This window comes from Hylaeus volcanicus, chromosome 8, assembly GCF_026283585.1.
Source record: "Hylaeus volcanicus isolate JK05 chromosome 8, UHH_iyHylVolc1.0_haploid, whole genome shotgun sequence".
NCBI classification, from domain to species: Eukaryota; Metazoa; Arthropoda; class Insecta; order Hymenoptera; family Colletidae; genus Hylaeus; species Hylaeus volcanicus.
The window spans coordinates 9549020-9572526 of record NC_071983.1 but is presented as its reverse complement, the minus strand read 5'-3'; the positions used below and the strand labels follow the sequence as shown (position 1 = coordinate 9572526).

General features: G+C 44.7%; 1 protein-coding gene across 5 annotated transcripts in view; it reads left to right on the top strand.

Moving 5' to 3' along the window:
• LOC128880933 (stress-activated protein kinase JNK) overlaps positions 1 to 23112 on the top strand; it is a 127620-nt gene extending 104508 nt beyond the window's left edge. For all 5 annotated transcript variants that reach the window (XM_054131518.1, XM_054131517.1, XM_054131513.1 and 2 more), the window contains 9 exons: positions 6190 to 6248; positions 10735 to 11113; positions 12986 to 13115; positions 13546 to 13743; positions 13847 to 13981; positions 14084 to 14213; positions 15024 to 15182; positions 15321 to 15445; positions 16201 to 23112. In XM_054131518.1, the coding sequence (XP_053987493.1) occupies positions 10974 to 11113; positions 12986 to 13115; positions 13546 to 13743; positions 13847 to 13981; positions 14084 to 14213; positions 15024 to 15182; positions 15321 to 15445; positions 16201 to 16356 (1173 nt within the window). In that variant the 5' untranslated portion in view covers positions 6190 to 6248; positions 10735 to 10973 and the 3' untranslated portion in view covers positions 16357 to 23112. The remainder of the gene's footprint in view (positions 1 to 6189; positions 6249 to 10734; positions 11114 to 12985; positions 13116 to 13545; positions 13744 to 13846; positions 13982 to 14083; positions 14214 to 15023; positions 15183 to 15320; positions 15446 to 16200) is intronic.
• Positions 23113 to 23507: the final 395 nt, after the last annotated feature.

The following is a 23507-nucleotide window of genomic DNA, read 5'->3' as shown; positions in this document are numbered from 1 at the left end:
AAACTCCCGCAGGAATTTTTCGATTTCCTCGTTTCGATCAATAGTTGCACGATTTTTAGAGGCGCGTCGTCGAGGCACAGTCTGTAAGCGTTTCGTTTCCTCCGCCGCACCCTCCCGAACAGAACACTCGTGTTCCCGAGTATGCGTGTATTCGGGGGTGCGTTTGAACGCGAGACGATTCAACGTGGCGTTGAAAATGAACGCTACGACGAAAACAGCCGCAAGAGAGATATTTCAACGTCGCGAGACGCCGGGTGAAATTAGCGAAGGGTTCTCGGAGATTTCCTCGGCGTTAAATAAGAGCCAACGGTTAGCTGAACGCTCGCTCAACCAGGCCGCACCCTGGCGTCTCCGTCATTTCGAGTTGACGTTATTCTCCACCCTCGCATCGCCATGTTTTAAAACAGTTGTCTGTCATTAAAAAAACTGTGTTTTAAAAGTCATCGTTGGGAACAAGTAATATTATTAATGGATGTACTAACCGAGACTTTGGATAAGATTTCAGATATCGTAGCATATTTTTCCTAAAACCGTGAATGTAGTAGAAAATGATCAAAATTCCGTGATCATCGCGGTTAGGTGCCCGTTTAAAACCACTGTGCGTCGCGACACCCCTTGCCACGTCGAACGCATTTTTGGCGCCGCGGTCCTTTCACGAAGTAGGGTAGAAAGCGGAAGCCGGGATCGGCGAGGGCCAGGCCAAAGTTAAAATTTATCACGCGGAGCTTTTTATCCGACAAATCCCAAGGGTGGCGAGTAGGGGGTTGGATCTTTCTTTCGGGCTGGCTTCCGCGGGACCGCGGACTTATCCGAATTTCTCCTCGTTCCTTAGACCGATCGACGCTTAATGACTTTCTCCCGTCCCCTCCAAGTCTTTTTCCCTCCCCAGAGTCGACCTTTCGTTTCGTTGGGGTGTACCGTTTACTCTACGAAACTCCAAGCGAAGGGCTGTCGATTCGTTTCGCGGAACTGTTTGGGGAACTGAGAAGTAAAATGGCGAATTGCATGTAGTTTAAACCAGTGGTCTTTAGAGAAAAGGAATTATCTTCACGTGAGGATTTTCATAAATTACTATATGAGCCGCTCATTGCACAAGTCGATAAAAACTCCATAAAATAAAAAGTCGAGAAATACGATGAAATAATGTTTAATAATGGTGAAATAAATTTTCTTTATAATATAAATTCAAATAAATATCGTAGAATGCATAAATACAGATGTAGCTTTCATCTAACGGCATATAAAATTAGTAAGAAAGAATAGCCAAAAAATTATCGTCGGTAATGTTATAATTTTTATGTGACTGGTGGAGTCAACCTGAATACGTAGATATTTATTTGAATTCTAAAAAGGTATTCGTTTGATAAACCTTACATCCCTGAAGCTTCAACAGTCTTTAAATTCACATTAAATTTAATATACATGCTTTTATCTGAAATTGTATCAATTTCAAAATATTAAGAAGCTCCTTTAATTAAACGTAGGAAATTGCCCCACTGCTATACCAAAGCAATACAAACCTAGTCGTCCATACCTACTCGTGTATAAATTCGACGCTCATCGTCGGGACGCTTTTGTTCGATCGGAGTCCGATGAGCGAAACGTTACGCGCCCCATCGAGTGCTTACTTTCCGTCGCGCGCTCGTAATTACGCAAATGAATTCGAACAGTGGCGTTCTGGGACAAAAAAGAAAATTAAACGACCCTGATCCTAGGAGCTGCGCGCAATTACTTGGCCGCGGGCGCGGATAAGGGGAAACGGGAGCATCGCGAGGGAAGGGAAACGGCGAGCGAGAATGCAAGCGCATTCTACCGGAAAGCAGATTCTCGTCCTCTGGGAAATACGTCTTGCTTCGCCGGTGGCGAGGAAATTTAATATCCGAATCGACATTCGTGGCGTCTGTTCACGGTCGACGGCTCGTCTTGGTCCCATCCAGCCGACCGCCGACCGCCGACCGCTGCGCGTTCTCCTTTCCTCTTTAATTCCATAAATGGCAAACGTCGTGATTTATCTCGAGCATTCTCTTCACCCTTTGAAATTTACATCCGTTCTGTCCTCGTCAACCTGTCCGAAACCAGAATCGAGCAGGATTTTAGCCAGTTTTAATATTTATTTACTACGTAAATAAATTTCTGTTTTGTATTCTTTTCAGCGAGGAACATATTTTAACCCTTTACCCTCCAATCACGCGTGAGACTCGTGGTTAAGTTATTCGGCCAAGAATGGTGTTTGCTTTCGATTGAAATAAGCAACGAAAAGTTTAAATACTCAAAACTTTACAAGGGTAGGTTTCACAAATAAACACTTTTCTCGCAAAAATAAAATATTAATACGCTTCGACACCTAAGGTGCTACTGTTTCTGTTTCTGGCATTCTCTATTTAAATTTAAGTCGCAGGGCAAAGGGTTAAATGATAACCGCGGGAATAACGAGGATAATTGATAACTGCTTGCCTTTTATAGGCAAGCGCAAAATTTGTCACGCTCATTGGAGCCGATATTATCTTTGACAAGGTATTTCTCGACCTTCCTTTCGCTTTAACCGTGTTTCTCGAAATTTTCATCTGGACAAGACTTTGCCCGTCTCCAGTATCGAGTTAGCGACTACGAGAACGAGGAAGCGACCGTTCTCCAGAATTTATCGCTCGCTGGGACCGAGAGCAGGTGTCTTCGGTGCCATAGAAAGAAACGACAGCTGGATATCGTTCTCGTTCTCCACGGCACTTTAGAGACTTTTTTCCTCCCGAACCGCTTGTCGTCTATCCGAAGAGGCAAGAAGATTAAAACTAATCGAAATCACCTCGTGAACTTCGCTGCGTTCTCTGTTACCCCTGCTTCCGCCGACCTGTTTCGCTTGGAGCCGTGGAAACCTTCGAGGGTGTAATCCTCGGACAATCTCGAGTACTCGTATCGATATAATCGAACACCCAAGAGAGTAACATGAGCGAGTTTAACTGTTTAAAGGAGGTAGCTACTCCATGTATTAGAACATTCAACGATGAACAAAGCGGAAAGTTGAACTTTCAACGCTTACGCGAAGCTTTTATTTATTAATAGCTACTTTAGCAAACGCCTCGACTTAATCTACGCCGTGACATGTGAAATTCGTATGATTTGGAATAGTTTCATAATTTTAGTACGCAATGCGCTGGTTTCTAGGCGAGAGAGGAAGGGACGAATGATCCGAAGGGACCTCGGCAAAGCTAATTGCTAGATCAAAGGCTCTTCGGAGCTTTCCGAGGCTCCGGTTTGGCGCAGTTTCGCGGGACCACTAACCCAAAGACGATTCGCCTCGCTTTACGCATTCGGGTCTAGACTAGTTGTATATGTACTAGATAGTGGATAGAGATCCAGGATAATGAGGATAGGTGCTTGTTGCCAATACCTTCGCTTGCGCTACCCTACTAAAATCCTAATAATATTGTCTTAGTCTTCAACCCTTTGTCCTACGATTTATTGTACAACGTGCCATGATCAGGTATAAAATTCTTTGCGCATTTTCATACGACGTGGATGACTCGTGTTTTTCATATTCGACTCAAATTCTGTATCACGAGTCTCACGCGCTGTTATAGATTAAAGAGTTAAGGTGCATATAAGCATCATATGCAAGGGAAAGGACTTGCATTCATTATGTTTGTATTAATTCCTAAAGAAGACTTTATTTTGGGGGCTATCCAATTGCCTAGACTTCTGCTTTTATACATGACGAGTGTTGTTTCTGGCACTCGTACATACAACTAAAGAAACAGTGACTTCATCTTTTGAATACATGTAAACATACAGTCAGCCCTATAAATATTCGTATCCTCTGTGTCTATTGACGAAATTCGTCTAAATTAAATGATAGATTCGACGATTCCAAATAAGTTTCTCATTATAAATATATACGTGAATAACCATTTATTTGGAAACACCAATCCTTTCATTTAATTTAGACAAATGTCTTCAATAAACTTAGAGTGCTTCTTTTGGACGAACCAAAAAATACCGATCGTTTCGAGAACATACCCTTACCCACGAAGAAGGGCGTTGATTCGCGAGCCAAGACGCGTGGAGAGTCGATGGATAGACCATGTTTTTCACGGCTATTAGCGCACCGCGCCGACCCGCTCCTACCGATCATATTTCACGTTATCGATCGGACCTTTGCGTATACCCTCGCATAGTCCCCTCGTGCGCACTATACTCGCGCAAGAATTTTCACATCGCGAGCGATATAACTGAGAGTGACCCTTCGGAGCGGCTGGGTTCCCTCCTTTGGAAGAGTATTGAATGTCAGCTGGCTCGTTGTCCTGGAAAAGGGCGAGACGGGTTTCGCAGGATCGACAGGATTTTTAGAAAAATATCCCCCATACGATACTTTTTTTCGAGTTTAATATATCGAGTGATTTCCGTCATGAGTGACGGGGGTTGCCTCGAGCACCGACACGACAAAGCGAAGAAACTGGACGCGTTTATTCTGCGCAGACTTCCCTTCCAGGCCAGAGATGGCCGTGATTCTTCACTGGACGAGAGTCTCGAGTAACCGATACAAGATAAACAGCGTCAACGGACGTTATTTAGGGGAAGGGCTTCGGAAGATGGCAGGTGACTCGGTGTCGTTCGAAACATGGGATGATCCTCGAGGATCTAAGGGAGGGCATACTTACTAGTAGAACGATGATAATGGTGCACCTAATAATAAAAAAATCTGTCGTACAACTAGGGTTGTTGTGTATTATATAAATAAACAAAAAATACACGCAGGAAATGGTGCACGAAATAATAAGAAAATCGTTGTGCGTAAAGTAAATATACAAAAATGTACACAGGAAATGGTGTGCCAGATAATAAAAAGGTCTATCGTGTATCTAGAGTTGTTGTGCACGATATAAATATTCAAAAATATACACGGGAAATGGTGGACCAGATAATATGATGATATAAATATACACAAACAGATGCATAAACAAAAAATTAGTTAAAAACGAAACATACTCTAATCGAAACTGTTCTTCATCTGTGTGTATATAAAAATATGAATTTACGCCAGCATACCCAATCTAATCATGTATCGTTATCGAGGCGTAAACGCATGCAACAGTTACCTTATTTTAGGAAATTCAACAGAAATTTGAGATACCGATCGCAGAAGGGGGTGGACGGTCGTTCCGGCAACTTGTCTCAATTTACGCGAACGACGCTCGCATTCCCGTGGCCGAGCGGCGTCCGCCCCGGGGCGCGCAAATTTATATTAATTTTAGACGCATATATATTCGAATTAGCAGCGAGACGTCTGGTGGTCAGTGGCTCGTGTTTGTTTTTCGCGCATTCCTGCCCGACTAGCAGCGAAACGCGTCGTTTTCTAGAACGCAACACTGCCAGAGAGGACTTCATCGCGGAGCGACGCCGCGCGAAATCGCGTTAACGAGTCCGTTAACGAATCCGGATTCTCTCGGGCAGCGAAAGCCACGCACGATTAACCATTTCGGTGCGGTAATTTGGACTTTGGTCTCGAGGAAGCCCCCTATTGCGACGCGATGATGGTGCATGCTTTTGAATAATTGTTTGTTGAGCTACTCGTCCAAATTCGAGGCGATTTCTCGTCTTCCCTTTTAATTGCATCGCTGCTGCAACGTTTGTTTTTTAACACGTTGCCAGACCCGCGAAAATTTCTCCTGGTTAAAATTTCGTCTCGAGATTGTTGAAGTCTAGACAATTTAACATACAGTCAGGTTCATGAGTATTCGTATCTTCAATATCTATTGAAGAAATTTGCTTCGATTAAATTATAGGTTTAATGTTTTCGAATAAATTTTTCATTAGAAGTATATACACGTGTAAAGTTTATTTATATACATATTTATAATGAAACATTTAGTTGGAAAGATCAAACTTATCATTTAATTTAGACTTTCTTCAATAGACATGGAGGGTACGAATATTTATGGGACTTACTGTACACCGTGGCATTTATTTTCATTATCGCCACACTTTCCGAATTAATTTCTTTAGTTCTATTACTGGGTAACATGGCGACCAACGTGTTAAATAATTCATAAGTCAGGAATGAAATTTGTACAGTAGTTGAAAGATAGACTAAAAGATTCTACTCTCACACTGTCGAGTTTGTCCTTATCGCTCTAACGTATAATAGCTCTCAGAGGGGAAAAAATTGCCAATAATCCCTGCTCTTTTTGCTTGCAGATCCCCATTACTCCGGGCCTAGCAGTCGGTGGAGCGTTCGCGATGGCCGCTCGTTTATGGTGAGTAGAACGAAAGAATTCGTCCCTTCCTCGAAAAGTCGTAACCGAGACAATCTCCGGATCTAGATTCAAATATCGTTGGCGATATACAACGGGCGACACTTTCTTAGCCAGAAACGCGTTACCTTAAATCATACCTGTCGCCCCAGGATCCCCGGCTATGCGTCTTTCCCGGCTTGAATCTGAACTCTCTTAAATCCTTCTTATCCCATGAATTATGCCCGCGCGAGAACGGCCTAACGAATTTCCACGGTTGCACGGCGGGTTGACGACGTCGCGCGACCGACAGAAGAGAGACGCGTTGGTCAGCCGGAGCGTAAGCGTTGGAGAGGATCCAAACGGGCGGAGGAATGCCGGCTACGACGGCGTCTTCGAGCGACAAGGGCAGGAAAAGTCGAAGCACCCAGGCCTCGAGGAGTGGTTCGAAATCGTGGACGTCGTTTTCTGGGATAGTGTCGCGGCGGCACTGACGCCTAAATTACTGGGGTGTTAAGCTCCTATTAACGCGGCTCGCGTCCGCCAGCTCTAACGTATTGTTGCGTTAACGTCTCGCGTTACCACGCGTCCCGATGAAGCGCATCCGTCGTCGCGCGGAAATATCATCTGGATTAGACGGATCGAGAGGACTTAACGCTAGAACCACCGAGGTCAACCAATTATATTGCATACTATATCATCTAATTGCAGGGGGTGAAGGGTGAATCAGATTCCCGGTTACGTTGCTTCCCTATTTCAACAATTGCGATTCTACAAAGAAGTTTGAAACAGTAGATTTAGCGTTAATGGGCACTACTTTAGCGGGAACAGGTGGTCACCGAAAAAATGTCGTTTGTCCTAGGTCCAGTAATTCTCGGCTTGGTCTCCCGTCTATTTTAAAGGCCGTTTAAGAGGTAGCAGCTCGGGTTGAAAATTTAGCGCCTGTAACGCTGGTCCTTGTAGTTTTGCAAGTTATGTCTGTACTATGTTCTCACAATTACCATAGACATGTTACATTTACTTCAGCGAATCAGAACATTGCTCCCATCGTTTAACATCTGCCAGTTCTTCACGAAACCGCAATTTTAACTTCGGACCGTTGTATTCTTTAAAAATATGTATTCTTTAACCCTGCTTTCACCCACGTAGCGGTTAAACCTTACTTTACCTACCGTGGATCCCCACGGTTCAAACCTTTCGATCCTTAAAATCGTCGCAATAATTTTCGCGATATCCAATCGAAATCCTACCCCTACTTCAAGTTTGAAACCTACGGAAATTAGTTCCGGCATCCCGGAAAATTCGTCTCCGATCGACTGGACTATCCGCGGAGATCAGAGGATAGATTTGGCGCGAGAGCTCGCGATGTTATGCAATTGGTAGCAGGTGGCGAGCAGAGCGTGTCGGTGGTAACGGAAACGGGAACGGGGAGAGGACAGGAAGGTGGTTGAACGAAGCAGACGTCCGCGGTGTAGGAAGAGCTCGCGCGATCGCGTCGGCGTCTGCGTCTGCGACGCGCGCTATAAATAATCGAGGGAATCCCGATTCCAGGTACCAGGAGAAATTGGCGTGTTTCGACGCAAACACGCCACGCTCCCGTCGAAGCATTCCCGCGTGTCTCCTCCTCCTCTAATTCTGGCCGACGGATGCGTTCTTTTTCTTCCGCGGCCGAGAACGTCTGGCCGACTTTGCTCCAATTTCTATTCTTAACCGAGACGACGGAACTTTGGAGGATCACCGTCGTTCGACTTCGCACCATCGACCACCGATTACCCTCGTACCGAGTTCGACGACCGGTTGTCGCGGAACAGGACCCTCTTCGGTCGTTTCGCGACTACGCTGCGGACCATAACTATAGTGCCACCTATATTTTTCTATTTTTTAACCGACTTCGAAAAGGAAGAGGTTACTCAATTTGACGTGTATGTTTTTTTTCGGTCTTTCGAGTAGGAATGAAAAAAAAATCAATTATATGGACCGGAAGGATACGATAAATAATGAATTTTATATCGATCTTCTCAAAGTTGCCCTTACAGTCAGTCCCGTAACCCTGTACAATCATTCGTACCCTCTGTATCCCCAATGTATTATGGAAAGAGATTTTGGATAAACTGTTCGATAATCAAGATCCAACGAAAAAAAGATCGTGACAATGTAAACACCATCATCTTCGATGCAAGCCTGAAGATGTTTATCGTGTTGAAGAAGAAGTTACGTTCACGTAGCATCATCGTAGCCCTCAAAATAATAATTGACGTGTCCTACCGGCGGTGCCTGTGACAACAAAAGGCCGAAATACCTCGGGAAAGAGCGAATCGAGCGAAGATAGGAGAAGAGGAAGCTGGAAGTCGCGACGATATCGTTGGGTTTTCTATAGTTGCGTTCTTTGGTCGTGAAGAAAGGAGAGCCTGAATGACCCACATCACTCGACGCAAAGCAGCGACCAGACAACCCACACCCTCGGCGTCTTTCGCCCTACCTTTGCTCCCCTACCAAGCTTCTTTCCTCTATTCGATCCAAACATTTTCGACGATTTACCGTTGCCTTTGGATACGTCCGACGGTACTTTGTCCGCTTGTCCCGACTCTGCAACTTTTCATCTTACGAAAACCTCGCGAACTTTCGGAGCCACCTACCCAGCAGTGGTTCACGTACGTCCGCGCCGTGGTTCGTGAATCGATCAACCCCTCCAAGAAGACTTTTTTTGGGGAGGGCTTTTCGTTCGACTAGGTTCTTTAATGTTCGGAGACTTCCGGGTACGAGCTTCGGAAAGATGTAAGGATAGTCGAGGTACAATGGATGTTATTGCACAACGGTACACTACCGCTCAACACTATCCGGACGTTCGCGAAATAAATACGTATCAGCATTGCATAAAAGTTATTTATGTACCTAAAGTAGCGAACAAGATCGATTTTTTATTAGTTTCTTGCGATATATCTAACGTTTCATATTAAAAATTACGTGCAAGGAACTTACCAATACTACACTAAAATTAAATACGGGATTCATCGATGTATCCGGGGCGGTTGGATATTACCGCTTGCACTAACCTTGCACTGATTCTTATCAATTTCAAAAGAACTTAAACATATCATCAATAGTTTAGTGGCACTGTTCTTTTAACCATTGAGACCGTTCCATTAGATTTTGTATTTCTAGGCAGAAATTTTATTTCTGCATTACTCATATATAATTTGCACATAAAAGTTAATTCTATTATGCTGTGATACCCCCAAAAAGATAACAATAATAATTACGATTGATATAAGCGTTCTAAATACCTTTCGTACAAAGCTAAACTATATTTTATAGAACAGAAGCAAGTGTCCAGATACTTTTGAGCGGATAGCTCAATACGGATATTATCCTAGAAGCTACATTATCCCAGAAACAAAATTCTTAGAAGATTCACGTAGAACCGTGTTCGTAACGGAATGGTTAATGGAGAAAGAAAGAGGTCTGAAAGCACCTCTAAAGCTTTGAGATAGTTCATTTACCTGATTTCCAATTCCTAAAGCAACGTTCCGACCCATTACTCGACGTCGCAACAGTGAATATCCTCCAGTAGTTTCAGTCTGGAATGGTATCCTTCGCGATAGTACGCATTCTCTCAGCAAACTTGGCCAAATTTAATCTCAAATAAGGGATCTGAATTCCAGATTTGCTCTTAAGAGGGGAGGCCAAACGAATCCTTCGGTCGTTCGCCCTGAAGCGACGTCGAGGCGTGGGAGGACAGCGGCTGAAAAATTCGTTTGTTGTTATTTTTACCGATACATCTGAACCACCGATCCTTTATTTAGGATGAAATTCATCCAACTCCAATCCCCAGACTGTGAGTAGCCAACGTAGGTGGTCTTGGATTTCCCCTAGCATCGATTTTTCGCCAAGCGTCGAAAAGGAGGCTGCGTTGACTTTCGGACATCCGCTTGTCCGCTGGGACTGGCTCCCATTTCGCGTCCCATTGAGCGTTTTTACCGTCCCGACGCATTTTCGTCTGTCATAATAAGCCAGTGATCCCGAGGGCCACAGTCGAGAAAGAGAAACGGAAGTCGAGGGGAGGAAGTTGCGCGTGTCGCGCGACCTTGACTGTCTTTGCTCCCACGGGGCAGCTTCCAACATTTTGCCGCCCCCTGGTGCGCGTTTTAGCTACTTTCTCAAGCCATTTCGTATTGAAACTACTCATCAGCGTGCTCATATTGCTCCAAAATGGCAGTCCGCAAGGGGTTAACCTTTAGAAGGCTGATTTTCCAAATTAAATTTTAAAAAATATCGATGTATTTATCATTTGAACAATTTTGACAGCTGACGTTTATTTATTTTAACTTTTGTTCAAAAGACCATTATGCAATGGTGACATGCATACAGCCAAATGTTACAAACAAACCAATTGCAAGTGCACAATTCGATTTAAAAGTCTGGTATAAAATTTGAAACTCAGGGCGTTTAAGGGTTAATTGGACTCGCGAGGGAAACGAATGATTGCAAATGTCTCGGAATTTGTTTGCAGACGAATCCAGCGCGCGTGAGAACTGAGCAGCGGAGGCGGCCTCCGGAAGCGGGCAGAGAGCTCGTGGCTCTGGACGGAGAAGGGCAGAGGGTTCAGCCTCGATCTTATTTTGGCCGGGCGCTCCCGATCTCGCGTCCAAAGTGGCTAAGAGCGTAAGTCCTCGTCGCGTGCACCAGGAGTGGTTGAGCGTGGGGGAGGTGCAGGTACAAGTGCAGCAGGAGAGACGAGCACCGTGGCGCATGCCTTACCTGGGGCCTGATATGACAACCCGGCTGTCCGCCATGTTCTACACGGTTGAAGTCGGGGACACCAGGTTCACCATTCTCAAGCGGTACCAGAACCTGAAGCCGATCGGCTCGGGTGCCCAAGGAATCGTTTGGTAAGTTTCGCCAACACTTTCGCTCCGATTACCTCCTCCAACCCTCGGTTTTTCTATGACGGTGGTTCTTAACCCGATCGCACGGAATCGTTAAAAAAAAAAAATCCGTGATCTTCGAATAGAGTATTTAAATGTTTCTTCAGGGTTCGACACGCCGTTGATCGCTAAATTAAAACATCGAAGAAGCCAACTGCAATGCTTATATTCTATTCAGTATTATTCATGATTGTTGGCATTATAAATTTAAAATATTGTGTACAAGAAAGACCAAAGTCCACGTACTCGTATGAGTACGAATTTTAAGTAAACCTAGAAGATAATTTAAATTGCGGATGTTTAAATCTAAATGATATACTACGTAAACTTGCTAAGAAGAATTCGCGATGGTTACACCTGGAATCAGCATCTCTACCAGTTCAAAAGAAGATTCTTAATTTCTTTCGAGCTCGCTTGTGTGCGACCAACAAAATTTCATTTCCTTTCACTTTAAGCACGTTAGTGTTGTTTTCTTGATAACATTGCTACTACAATCGTTTTACGATTGCAAACTCTCCCAAGCTGCGATCCCAAGCAAATAGAGAATCTTCTAAACCGTGCTGCACGCTCGAGAGGGTTAAGAACCGGTGCTCTAGTCTGCGGTACGACTCGGTCAAAGAGCAGCCGCTCGAGCGGCCACGTTCTTTGTCCCTCGGATGGAACGAAAAACTGATACCGATTTTCAATAACGATTCGAAGCTCGGTTTGACGGAAAGAACGTCGCATCAAAGTCGAACTTTGAGAGTCGTGGGCGAAGTTGATGGGGACGATCGATCGAAAGGAAATTCCGAATGCCTTTCGTAGCTCGTCGCGAAAGGAAGAATGCGAAAAAGCGAGAAAAGAGACGCCCACGCGCGCAGGTGTTTTAAATTCGGTTATTCCGCGACGCGCAGTCCAGTGCTTCACAAAATCTCCATGTTTATATGTTTTTCAATATTCGATATCATCTTTGAAAAGTGTTTCTATCATTTTCTCGAGCTTAAAAGAGTCGCGATAAAGATGATCAGTACCTCGACGAAACTTAAGTTTCATCTTTTGAAAAAGAACAATCAACAGTCAAAGTATAGTTTGACTTTATTTATTGCATTATTTATACTTCAACCCCCTATAATAGTTACACAGCTAGATTGCAGGTCTTTATGCAAAATAAAATCTCTGCGAACGTACCTAGAAAAATTAAACGTAAGTAGAAATTCATTTTACTCTGCAAATATTATAATATGAACTTTATCTTCAATATTTTTTTTATATTATTGCATAATCTATACATCTTGTAATTTCTTGCATATGGAAATTTACTATAAACGCATAAAAATCTGCATTCGCATAAATCATTTTCGTGGGCCACCATCTTTTTTTGGCCCGCAAAAGCTCAAGTAACGATAGTACTCTGTACACTTTGCAAGAAAGCACGTACCCTCTATGGTAGATTTTCCCCAGTGATCTAGGAAAGGTTGGGAAGCACTGGCGTGTCGTGGATTTGCATCCCATAACCTTGCGCGAATCTTTAAATCCCGATACCCGAGACCCTCGTGGAACGTAATTTAAGTTTCGCCATCACAAAAAGTACTACGCCGATCGGATCCCGGCTTTTATTTCTCCGAGTCGGCGCGCGCGTCGAATTATTCATGGGATCTCGCGGTTCCGCGAAGCGATCCTCGTCGGAAAGTTCGCGACTCGCTCGAAAGCTGACTGGTTAAGGGAGAGAACGTATCCTTGTCGGGACGGTATCGTTTACGTAATTGGAGGAGGTCAATTAGAGCGAGGAAGACTGGAAGGTGTCCAGGGGTGGTTCGTTCGATCGATCTCGAATCGCCTCCGCGTGTGTGCTTTCAGCGCGGCGTACGACACGGTCACCGCGCAGAATGTGGCGATCAAGAAGCTCTCCAGACCTTTTCAAAACGTCACGCACGCGAAGAGGGCCTACAGGGAATTTAAACTCATGAAGCTGGTCAACCACAAAAACGTGAGTCTTCCACGAATCTTCTTTCGTTTTATTGCACGCGTACGTGCGATGTTTCCCAGTTCTAGAGGTACATTGAAATTAACAGAGATCACTGTTACCTAGCTCGTGATAGGGTTGAAACATAAAAGAATATTACAAGAGGAACTGTTTATGTTTGTTTCGGAACACACGTTTATTTCGATTTTCATTTGTAAAAACGTTGGAGAGGGAAATCTAAAAAATGACATTGTTCTCGATTCTTTTTAATGTTCATATTTTCTTCTGGTACAATTACCATATTAGTTTGTTCGAAGTCTCTGCTATTTTACAACGTATATTTTATTAAAATCTGCGAAATTGATAAAGCGACAGTCTCTCCGCCCTTTATTTCTCGCACCTATGCTTCCTTCCATCGAGGATGGCTCGACTAACCTGTGCACTGTGATCGCAGATTGTCGGTCTTCTAAACGCGTTCACGCCGCAGCGGTCGTTGGACGAGTTTCAGGACGTCTACTTGGTGATGGAGCTTATGGACGCGAACCTGTGCCAGGTGATCCAGATGGATCTGGATCACGAGCGCATGTCCTACCTTCTCTACCAGATGCTCTGCGGCATCAAGCATCTGCATTTCGCCGGTATCATTCACAGGGTGAGTCCATTTACGTTCTACCATCGAGTGTCAGCGCGAGATATCCAATTCCAACAAGATAACTCTGAATTTAATACTGATTTTGATTCTTCGTCGAACGTAGGATTTGAAACCGAGCAATATCGTCGTGAAGTCAGACTGCACGTTGAAGATTCTCGACTTTGGACTGGCGAGGACTGCTGGGACGACGTTCATGATGACCCCGTACGTGGTGACGCGGTATTATCGAGCACCAGAGGTAAGCAAGTTATTTTTTTACCGACACTCTAGATTATACTGAGTGTAGATTACATCGACAAAGGAGTTTCTTAACGTCGTTCTACGCGATTCGCTGGTACAGGTGATCCTGGGCATGGGGTACAAGGAGAACGTGGACATTTGGTCGGTCGGGTGCATCATGGGCGAGATGATTCGAGGTGGCGTGTTGTTTCCCGGCACCGATCACATCGACCAGTGGAACAAAATAATCGGTAAGTAACGATACTACAAGCTTAAGGGGGTACTTTTTTTTTTTAAGGGAATTTTCGTGGTTTTTTTTGTGGGGAAATTACTCGACCTTCAAAGTAGTTAACGAACAAAAATATCAACAATAAAATTTATTCTTAATTCAAGAAAAAAAAGTGTACCTCCTTAACAAATTACATACATCGCTTTGGAGCGATCTTGATCTCATCCTCCCAACGCAATCCTCTAAACTTCTAACTCCCCTAATTTTTTTAACACGTTGACTGCCAGACTAAGACTCGTGAATATTTCTACAAGGTTAATCTAACATTTCTCGTAGGTGTTTAATTTTCGAGCCTTGCCAAATCACGAATCATATTCAGATTTATTTTTATCACGTTGCCTACCAAACTACTCATGAAAATTTCTACGAGCCTAACACCTTGGTTTCATATAACTGGAAATTACTTTTGTTGAATTTAAACTAGTACTCATCTTTGCAATTTCGCCAAACTCATGAATCCTATGCAGATTTATTTTCTTTAACAACTCATCTTCTGAATTAATTTATTTAATTTCTTGATGAAAAGTTGTGCCACCCATATATGGGTGACGCGGCGATCAGCGTGTTAAGCTTTTGCCCTTCCCCAAAGCGCGAGCCATTCGCCTAGATATTTCGCGAAATCGATGTCACTCGCTTTCCACGCCGCCGCCACCTTAACCCCTGCGGCAATGCATTCGAGTCGAAGCTGATTCGCCGTAGACGGTATCTCCGGTCGCTCCAGTTTCCCCGTTGTTCGCGGAACGCGCGATAAAGCGACGGTTTGGTTTTGCAGAACAACTGGGAACACCGGCGCAGGAATTTATGCAGCGGCTGCAGCCAACCGTGAGGAATTACGTGGAGAACAGGCCGCGATACCCGGGATATCCGTTCGACAGGCTATTCCCGGACGTTCTGTTTCCCTCGGATTCTTCGGACCACAGTAGATTAAAAGGTGAGTAGGTCAACGGAGTCGTCGGCCCTCGGACGGAATCGATCGTCGCGGAAAACCGCTGCCTGTAAACAGCGTTCCGCGCGGCTCATGTTGCATTCCGCATCGTCTTCTCTGCGTTTTTTCCGTTCTGTTTTCCAGCCACCCAAGCCAGGGATCTATTGTCGCGCATGCTCGTCATCGACCCCGAGCGACGCATCTCCGTCGACGACGCTTTGCTGCACAATTACATAAACGTGTGGTACGACGAGCGCGAAGTCAATGCCGTGAGTATCGTCGATTCAGCCACGTTAATCCCGTTACCGATCTGACCGCGTCCGCCACACTTTGTTTTATGTTCCCCGCGTCCTTCGCCCGTTTTGGACAGCCCCCGCAGACGAAAGGTCGATAGTGCAGTGATTGGATGTCATCTTGCGCAATTTCATTTTTATTTTAACGTACCAGTAAAATATCATTGGGTCATTCCGTAAGGTCTTGCCATTTATTGTTCTGGTATTCGTAATTAATATGTCGAGAGATATATTCTCTTTCCACGATATTTTCCCGGTGAAGTCATTGTGCCGTTGCTATAAAATTTCCGTAGGATTTTATTAAATACTAGCTGCAGCCCGCGGTTTCACCCATGTGCAATATTACTGGGTTGTCTGGATAATCCATGCCGATTTTTGGTAGATGGTTCAGGTCTGAGGATATCGGAATGGTTGAACACAAATAACATTTACGCATCCCTTAAAAGGAGGAAAGGTTGTAATGGTACCTATGTAATTCAATAAAAAAATTATCAAAATTTATATGCGCCTTTGAGTTTCTCTTAAGAAAATTGTCACGAACTTTCTTCTGGACAACCCAGTATTTATTGTATGTCGTTCGACTTACTGTTCAACCGCGTGTTCCTTCGTGAACCTAGATGAATTTTATTTCTTTATAATATTAGTATGAATAAACACAATTTGTGGCGTGGATGTACGACGCGATGTTTTCACTCTCCGTTCTTTTTGGAAACGATCGACGTCTGTTTCAGCCCGCACCCGGCCCGTACGACCACAGCGTGGACGAGAGGGAGCACACGGTGGACCAGTGGAAGGAGCTGATCTACCAAGAGGTGATGGAGTACGAGACGAGCCACAACCCCGCGACGGTGACTGCTCAGACGTCGGAGAGCGCCGGCTCTCGGTAGACACGGGGCAAGTCTTCGCCAGCTTTCTCGCCGAGGACGCGCCTAGACTATCCGATCTATCGTATAAATATCGCGGAGAAAATGTAAAGAGAGGTGGCGACGAATATAAGAGAATCGTTCGCGTCCATTGGGGGTAGACGCGCGCGCCGTTTTCGTTCAGAGACGAAGAAGGGAACGGCCGTGCCGGGAGAGGATTGCGAGACAAATGTACACGAGAAAATGTTGAGGATGCAAGAGTGCGAGTGAGTGAGAGAAGCGAGCGAGGGAGGCTCTGCTCCGTCGGTTTTTTCGAGAAGAGGAGAAATCGACATCGAGGGAGAGCACCAACCGGTTGTTCCGAGATGTCGTCCGCGCGGACGTGTCGAGGCATAACGAGCGCGCGTCTGCGAGCACACGCGGTAACTATAATATATAAATATATAAATATATATAAATATATTCCCGTAACCAAAGCATAAACGCGATTCAGAGACACGCCGACGGACGCTGTTGTCCGTTCGAGCACGGCGCCGCGACGTTCGTCGTTGTTTTTGCTCGATCTTCTTGCTCCTCTTTCCGAGAATCTCCCCCGTACGGGAAATGCGCCATTCGTCGACAAAACGAACGGTTCCCCCGCGATCGAGCTTATCAGAACGTCGCAACGCGTCGTCGATCGACTTCGCCCTCAGAAATGCTTCGCGATTCCTTTGCGAAACGAGAACGTTACGCGCCGCTTTCCTTTTCTTTTCCGTTTCGAAGCCGTCTCCTCTGAGAATCGCCACAAATACACACACACACATATACACGCACGATCGACCGAAGGGAGATAAAGAGTTGCTCGGTGGACACCAGAGTTAGGCAGCGGTTACTTTGCGATTACTTTTGTAACAATCTACAATCGTGAATCGGTGATACGTAATCTTTCGGAGTAAATCGTGTCGGATCATACGTTGTAACCCTTTCGCTGCGACACACTTAACCAACGGTACGCCATAGCTGAGGGGACTCTCCGAGGCATGGGTGTACCTTAACCATAATTACCACGAGATCCTTGTTATAACAAAACAAAGAAAGCGATACGAAGAATTGTGTGCTTAAAATCATTACCACACTTTCCATCTCAATTTACGAACTCACGTACGGAGGGTGTACGTACACCCATGACAGCGAAAGGGTTATTAACGTGTACCGATCGTTACCGATTTCTCGCGAATTGGACTCTTGTCCAACCCTGGTGGAAGCAGATCGGTCGTCGAAAAACTGCCTGAACGACATTCACGAATTCGTCGCGCGTCTTCTCGTTACTGCCACCGATTTCAAGCACCCCAGCCTCTAATCTCCAGCCCCCCCTCGATATATATTTTTGTCCCGCGGCGATCGATCTGCGATCTCGTCGAAAACGCGTCGCCTCCCCCGAACTCGAAGCATCCTTTTGCGTCCCTGCGCGCCAATATCTATTTTTCGTATCGTCCTTGGAACTGGGGAACAAATATCCGCGATTAAGAGAAGACGAAAATCGTCGAAAGACGACGACGGGATCGCCGATCCGATCGCTAGCGACTCCCGGGGAAGCGCGCCGCTTGTCTACCCTTTCTTCGTCCCCGTGGTCGCGACACTTGGCGAATTCGGTTTCCCCCAGCGCGAATTTTCCTCGCGAGAGCTTTACTTCTCGTTCGTTGGTTGGTTCGCAGCGACGAGCATCGTCGATCGCGACAGCGGCCAGTGCCGGATCTCGTAACGATGGGTTCCTGGATTACAGGCGGGAGACCCTCGGGAAAAGACTGTCCATTTTCAGTGCACCGTATATATACGCTCTTCGTAACTGACTGTCCACTTTTGGAAGGCGTATATACGCGTCCTTCGTAGCGAGAAGGGTGCGGATGTTTAATATTCAACGATATCGTAGCGAATGCACAGTGTTAAACTTAATTTAGACGTCGTTGAAACGTAGCGAAATGCAATTCTTACGGAAAGGTAAGGTAGGCCTTTGCTGCTAGGTACGACAAGTTAGCGTCCGATCTTAAATCTCCAAAAATAAATCACAACGATCTGCAGTTAATCGCATATGTGATATACTAACATACTATAATTATAAATTTACAGCAGTAAATGCCGGTTAGCTGCGATAGATGATTTCGAGATCTTTTCGATTCACCGATTGTGTAAAAAAAAAAAGAAAAAAAAAGAAAAAATAAATTTTCGCTTGCCCCCAAAATCCCTCGATCCGGCCCTGGCGGCGTCAACACGTCGAAGAAGTCCCGTGAACGAGAAGCCCACACGATATATATATCGTCGATCGAGCACACAATTTTGTACGTAATTTCCGAAAGCGTCCGACATACAGGGTGGTCGCGGATAAGAAGAGAGCTCGTACCGGTTCCCGTTTCGAAGTTGGAATATTCGATTTTGCCGCGTCGACGCCTTTCTTAAATCGTCGAGCAATTGAACATTGTGTATTTTTATATAAAACGCAAAACTCGAGACGCGCGTGCTTTTTGTCTAATCGTTTTCGCGCGCTCGTACAGCCGCCGATATTTTCTATCGCTAACTTTGTAAGAAGATGAGGCGACCACGCCACGTTTAATCCACGAATAAAATATCCCACAGGGGGAAATGGATGCGAGAGAGACACGAAGAGGAACAATGAATCGCGAATAAAAGAGAAAGAATATGTTAAACGAGAACGATAAAACCACGGCGAAGTGGAGGGATCTTCAGCGATTGAATTATCCTAGAGAGAGAGAGAGGAAGCGAGTCGTGGGGGTTCGCACGCTCGAAAATACGTTTTCTTTGAAAAACCGACTGGTGCAATGTCGCGGCGATCGATCATCGAGTATCTACGACGACGCGATTCGCCGGTCGTACTTGTCGATTGTGTCTTTAGCTAGTTAGTTTGTTAGGTAAACTCGTTCTTTTCGTGCAATCGTGCGTACGTCGTGCCGTCGGGAGCGACGACGGACGGCGACGCGGACAACTAGAACGTATTATGTATAAAACGCTGTTCCGTATTTCGTGGAATTTTTTCGCTGTCGACGGACAAACGGCAATAAATTGGCGAAACTGGGCGCAGTTTCCGATCGTCCGGAGAACCACGAACGCGTTTCGTTTTATCGGCGTTTCTTCGTTTCTTGCTCGTCGGACGAACAACGTTCGCGTCGCGCACGTTCTTCGGTCGACGTGGCTCCCGCTCTTCGACGTCACGCTTTATGTTTCAGTACGAGGAACCACGAGCGTCGTCCATTTCCGAAGGGACGCGCGTTTTAGCCTTAAGCTCGAACAAACGAATGGTTGCCCTTCGCAATAGAAGCCACCACGCCTGGGTCAACGGTTTCGAGATACGATAGACTCCTGTATAACGCGTTATAGGGAACCGTTTTGTACGAGAATTTTCCTTGCGTAACTCGCGTAGTATAAGTAGCCTGTACGGGGAACAAAAAAATGTTGCTACCAATGGCGATAACAAGCGGGGCAAACGAGGAATTATGCATTACAATGTACACTGTAACACGAATAAATTATACAGAGTGATCACACAGAGTTCTCGTTGTACGAGAATCGCTTCGTGTACTTTCAGCGCGTTGTAGGAACTCGCGTTATACGGGAGTGTACCGTATAGCTATTGGGACGTATTTTCAAACGTTCTAGCTGGGAAAATAGTCGTCACTCGTCCAAGATATAATTATTTGTAAGCTTTTTATCGTCTGGAAAATAGAGCCAGACCCGTTACCTTTCGCTAGCGACGGTCTGGATTGGACTGATTCTGTTTGCAAGACAATAACGACGAACAGACAATTCTAAGCTCAAAATAAATTATACTTGCTCATTCGTGCATCTCGTCGAGTTCGTATAATCGAGGATCCGCCCTATAATTCGATATCGGTTACCCAAGCGTGATCGACGATTATTTTTCACGCGTGGACGCTATGGGAAGACGTGATCTTGAAAATATCCGAATCCGCTGAAATCCGTGGAGTTGCCGCTATTATAAGGGACGACTGGGCGTTAATTCCAAAGCGACGCGTTTGTGGCAATATCTGTACAGTAGGGTGAACAGAGTAACGGGGACCGAAGACGTTCGTTCTGACGACAACGACGACGACAGTGACTACAGGTGACGAGAGTAAAGACGACTGCGATTACATTGGTGATTATTATTATTATTACTACTAGTACTACTACTACTACTAATAATATTATTATTCTGTTTATTATTATTATTATTATTATTATTATTATTAATATTAATATTATACGAATTATTGTATTTATTACGGTTTACTACGAATCGAGTTATAGACGATCGTGAGAGAACAGTGAACAATTGTAATGTAAACGTTGAATTTTTATTTTCCACGGCGATAGTTATGTGAATATATTGCTACAGTCCGATCCAAATAATCAAGCTTTTGTAACACTAATTATAATAAAGCAACGGTGATACTGCTAATCGCGTAATTGTATCGCGCACGGTGATTCGGGCACGAGCGGGGATTGGGGAGGGGTCGCGTGCACGACAAACGAAGAAAACAAAAACAAAAAAAAAGATAGCGCGCCAAAAATCTTTAAAAATTCGTGCGAGATCGTTAAACCATTTCTGTTCTCTCATCTTTCATTCTCTCGTCGCTTTTGTCGTCTCGAACGCGACCGATTCGCGTGCAGATTGTTCGCAGACGGAGAGACGCTCTCGCGCTCCGAAACACTTGCTGGCAATTGCCTCCAGCGAGATTTAGCAAACAGAACTGAAAGAATGGCTGAAGAAGGGCAAAATCTTATTCGAATAATAAAGAAACTCATAGAGATGTTCTATAATCAGATATTTATTTGGAATATTTATAATTGATCTATTTAACCCTTCGAGTACTGGACTCGAGAGGTTGTGGTCGTCCAGGACGGAATTATTTTTCACTTAATTGTTTCATTAACAACCTTCGAATGGGAAACATATCTTAACCTGAAAATCAATGAATCTAAATATTGAAATTTTAGCAAATATAACGGAAAACCAAACACTGATAATTGCGCGTAAATCCGTCCATAGTCAACACCGATAGCTCTCCATAACACTCGAGGGTTTAGTACATCTTATATACTTGAAAGCATACGGTCACATAGAATTACTGCAATTGTAGCCTAATCCCGATAAAACTGTTGCCTGCCTCGATAGTCTCGCTGGACGCTGTTGCGAGCAAGCGAAAAGCAAAGTCACTATTTTTCCACGCGTACGCGCAAAGCATCTTTCTTCGCGCCAAAAGAAGGACTCGGTGAACCGTGATTCCTTGTAATTTCGTCCAGCTCCTCGAGCCAAAAAGCACAATTTTCTCGACGCTTTCGAGACACCGAGAATTCAGCTCGCGAGCTTTCCTTGTTCTCGTCGGATCCCCTGTATTTCTGCGTATCGATGGAGAGCCAACAGAAACGCGACCGAGTCTAGGTATGGTTGTTCGGTCAGACATCGTCGGTGGTATCGACGTGCGACATGTTTATTTAAACTGGTAAATAATGTTTTGTGCAGCCATCTCCAACGATGACGCTTTGGAATAAAAATATTCGCGAGATCGATCGCGGTGTATTCGCCATCTTGTCGCGATTTCCGTTGGCGGTGGGAATTTCTAAAGATTTTTGGATATACGCTCGAGAATACGAGGACGAAGTGATATACTTATTGTAACGCGTAGATATACACATTATTATATAGTGGAACGGGAACGGGATCGCCAGGCTTCGGCCGTACGGCGTCTCTTCGCGTCGCGACGTCGAGACGTCGCGGTCACGGGAGCCGTTCATTCCGCGGTATGACAAGAGTAAAAGAAAAGAAGAAAAAAAAAGAAGAGAAAAGAAAAAAAAAGAAAACGAGGACGAAACGTTTGTTCGCGTTTACTTCTTAAATTTCATCGTAGACCGAGAACGAATTGTAGTCGTAAACAGGTAATTAAATAACGTGGTAACGATTAACGATAATAACGATAGCAATAGCAATAGATGTAAATCGACGTAGCGCAGACGAACTAACGAGATTACAAACACCGGTAACGATTGTTGCACAGCCATAGAAGCGATCGGTGAAGCCCTTTCCCCGGACGAAAATAAAAATAAAAAAAGAAATAATAATGTAGAAGAGGAAAATAGAACGAAAGAAAGACGAGTAAACGTAACGAGCTCGGTAGATATACGCGAGAGATTTCACGATGTTCCCGACTTTCCTACGATCGTCGTGTAACGATCATCGCGATAACACGAACACGAAGAGCGACGAAACGCACCCTTGGAACGCGCAATATCGGTGCAACGAGACAACCGGAACGAACAAAGTCGAATTAAAGTAACAGCCGACAAAGGAAAATTGTAATAATAATAATAATAATAATAATAATTACAATAATAATAATGATAATGATAACGATAATAATAAATATAATTAACGATAACGCTAATGTTAATATTAACACTATCGATAATACTAACGCTAACGATACTACTAATATGACTAATAACGATAATAAAAAAAAAAAAAGAAAAGAAGGAGGATAATTGAAGAATAGTAATAATAATAATAATAATCGTTGTCCATGCCTGTCGTGAAGGGAAAACGAAGCATAAAAAAAATAACCGGGTACCTTCAAAGTGACGTGCCTTTGAGACTCTTCGAAGCGAGAACGATCTTCGTGCTCGCTCGCGGTGACAGACAGACGATTTCCGTGTCCCGTATTGCGCGTTTTTCAAGGAAAATGAAAAATACAGTGAGAGTGTGAGAGAGAGAGAGAGAGAGAGAGAGAAAAAGGAAAACATACGAACACCTTGGCCAGATCTCGTTCATTCGGTCGTCGTACGTCGCCGCGAAAGCCTTGCGATCGACGTTGCGTTTCCGATATTGCCCTACAAATCGTGTAGGGTACAACGGCGGAAGGGGGTGGGTGGACGTCAGAGACGCAGGATACCTTAGAGGAAACAGAGAGGGGATGTGGAAACGCCGAGGGTTGCGCGAGGGATCGAGGATCGTAACGAGATAGTTTACGGTGTATAGCAATCGGTTCAACGATCGGATCGATCGATTAATCCTTTTTCTTAGCGCGGCAAAACGGCGGGCGTGATACAAAAAGCGAGGAAATATTTTGAACGACTCGATATTCCGAGAGCAGCGGGACGGGGCTGGGAATTGGGGGGGGGGGGGGGGT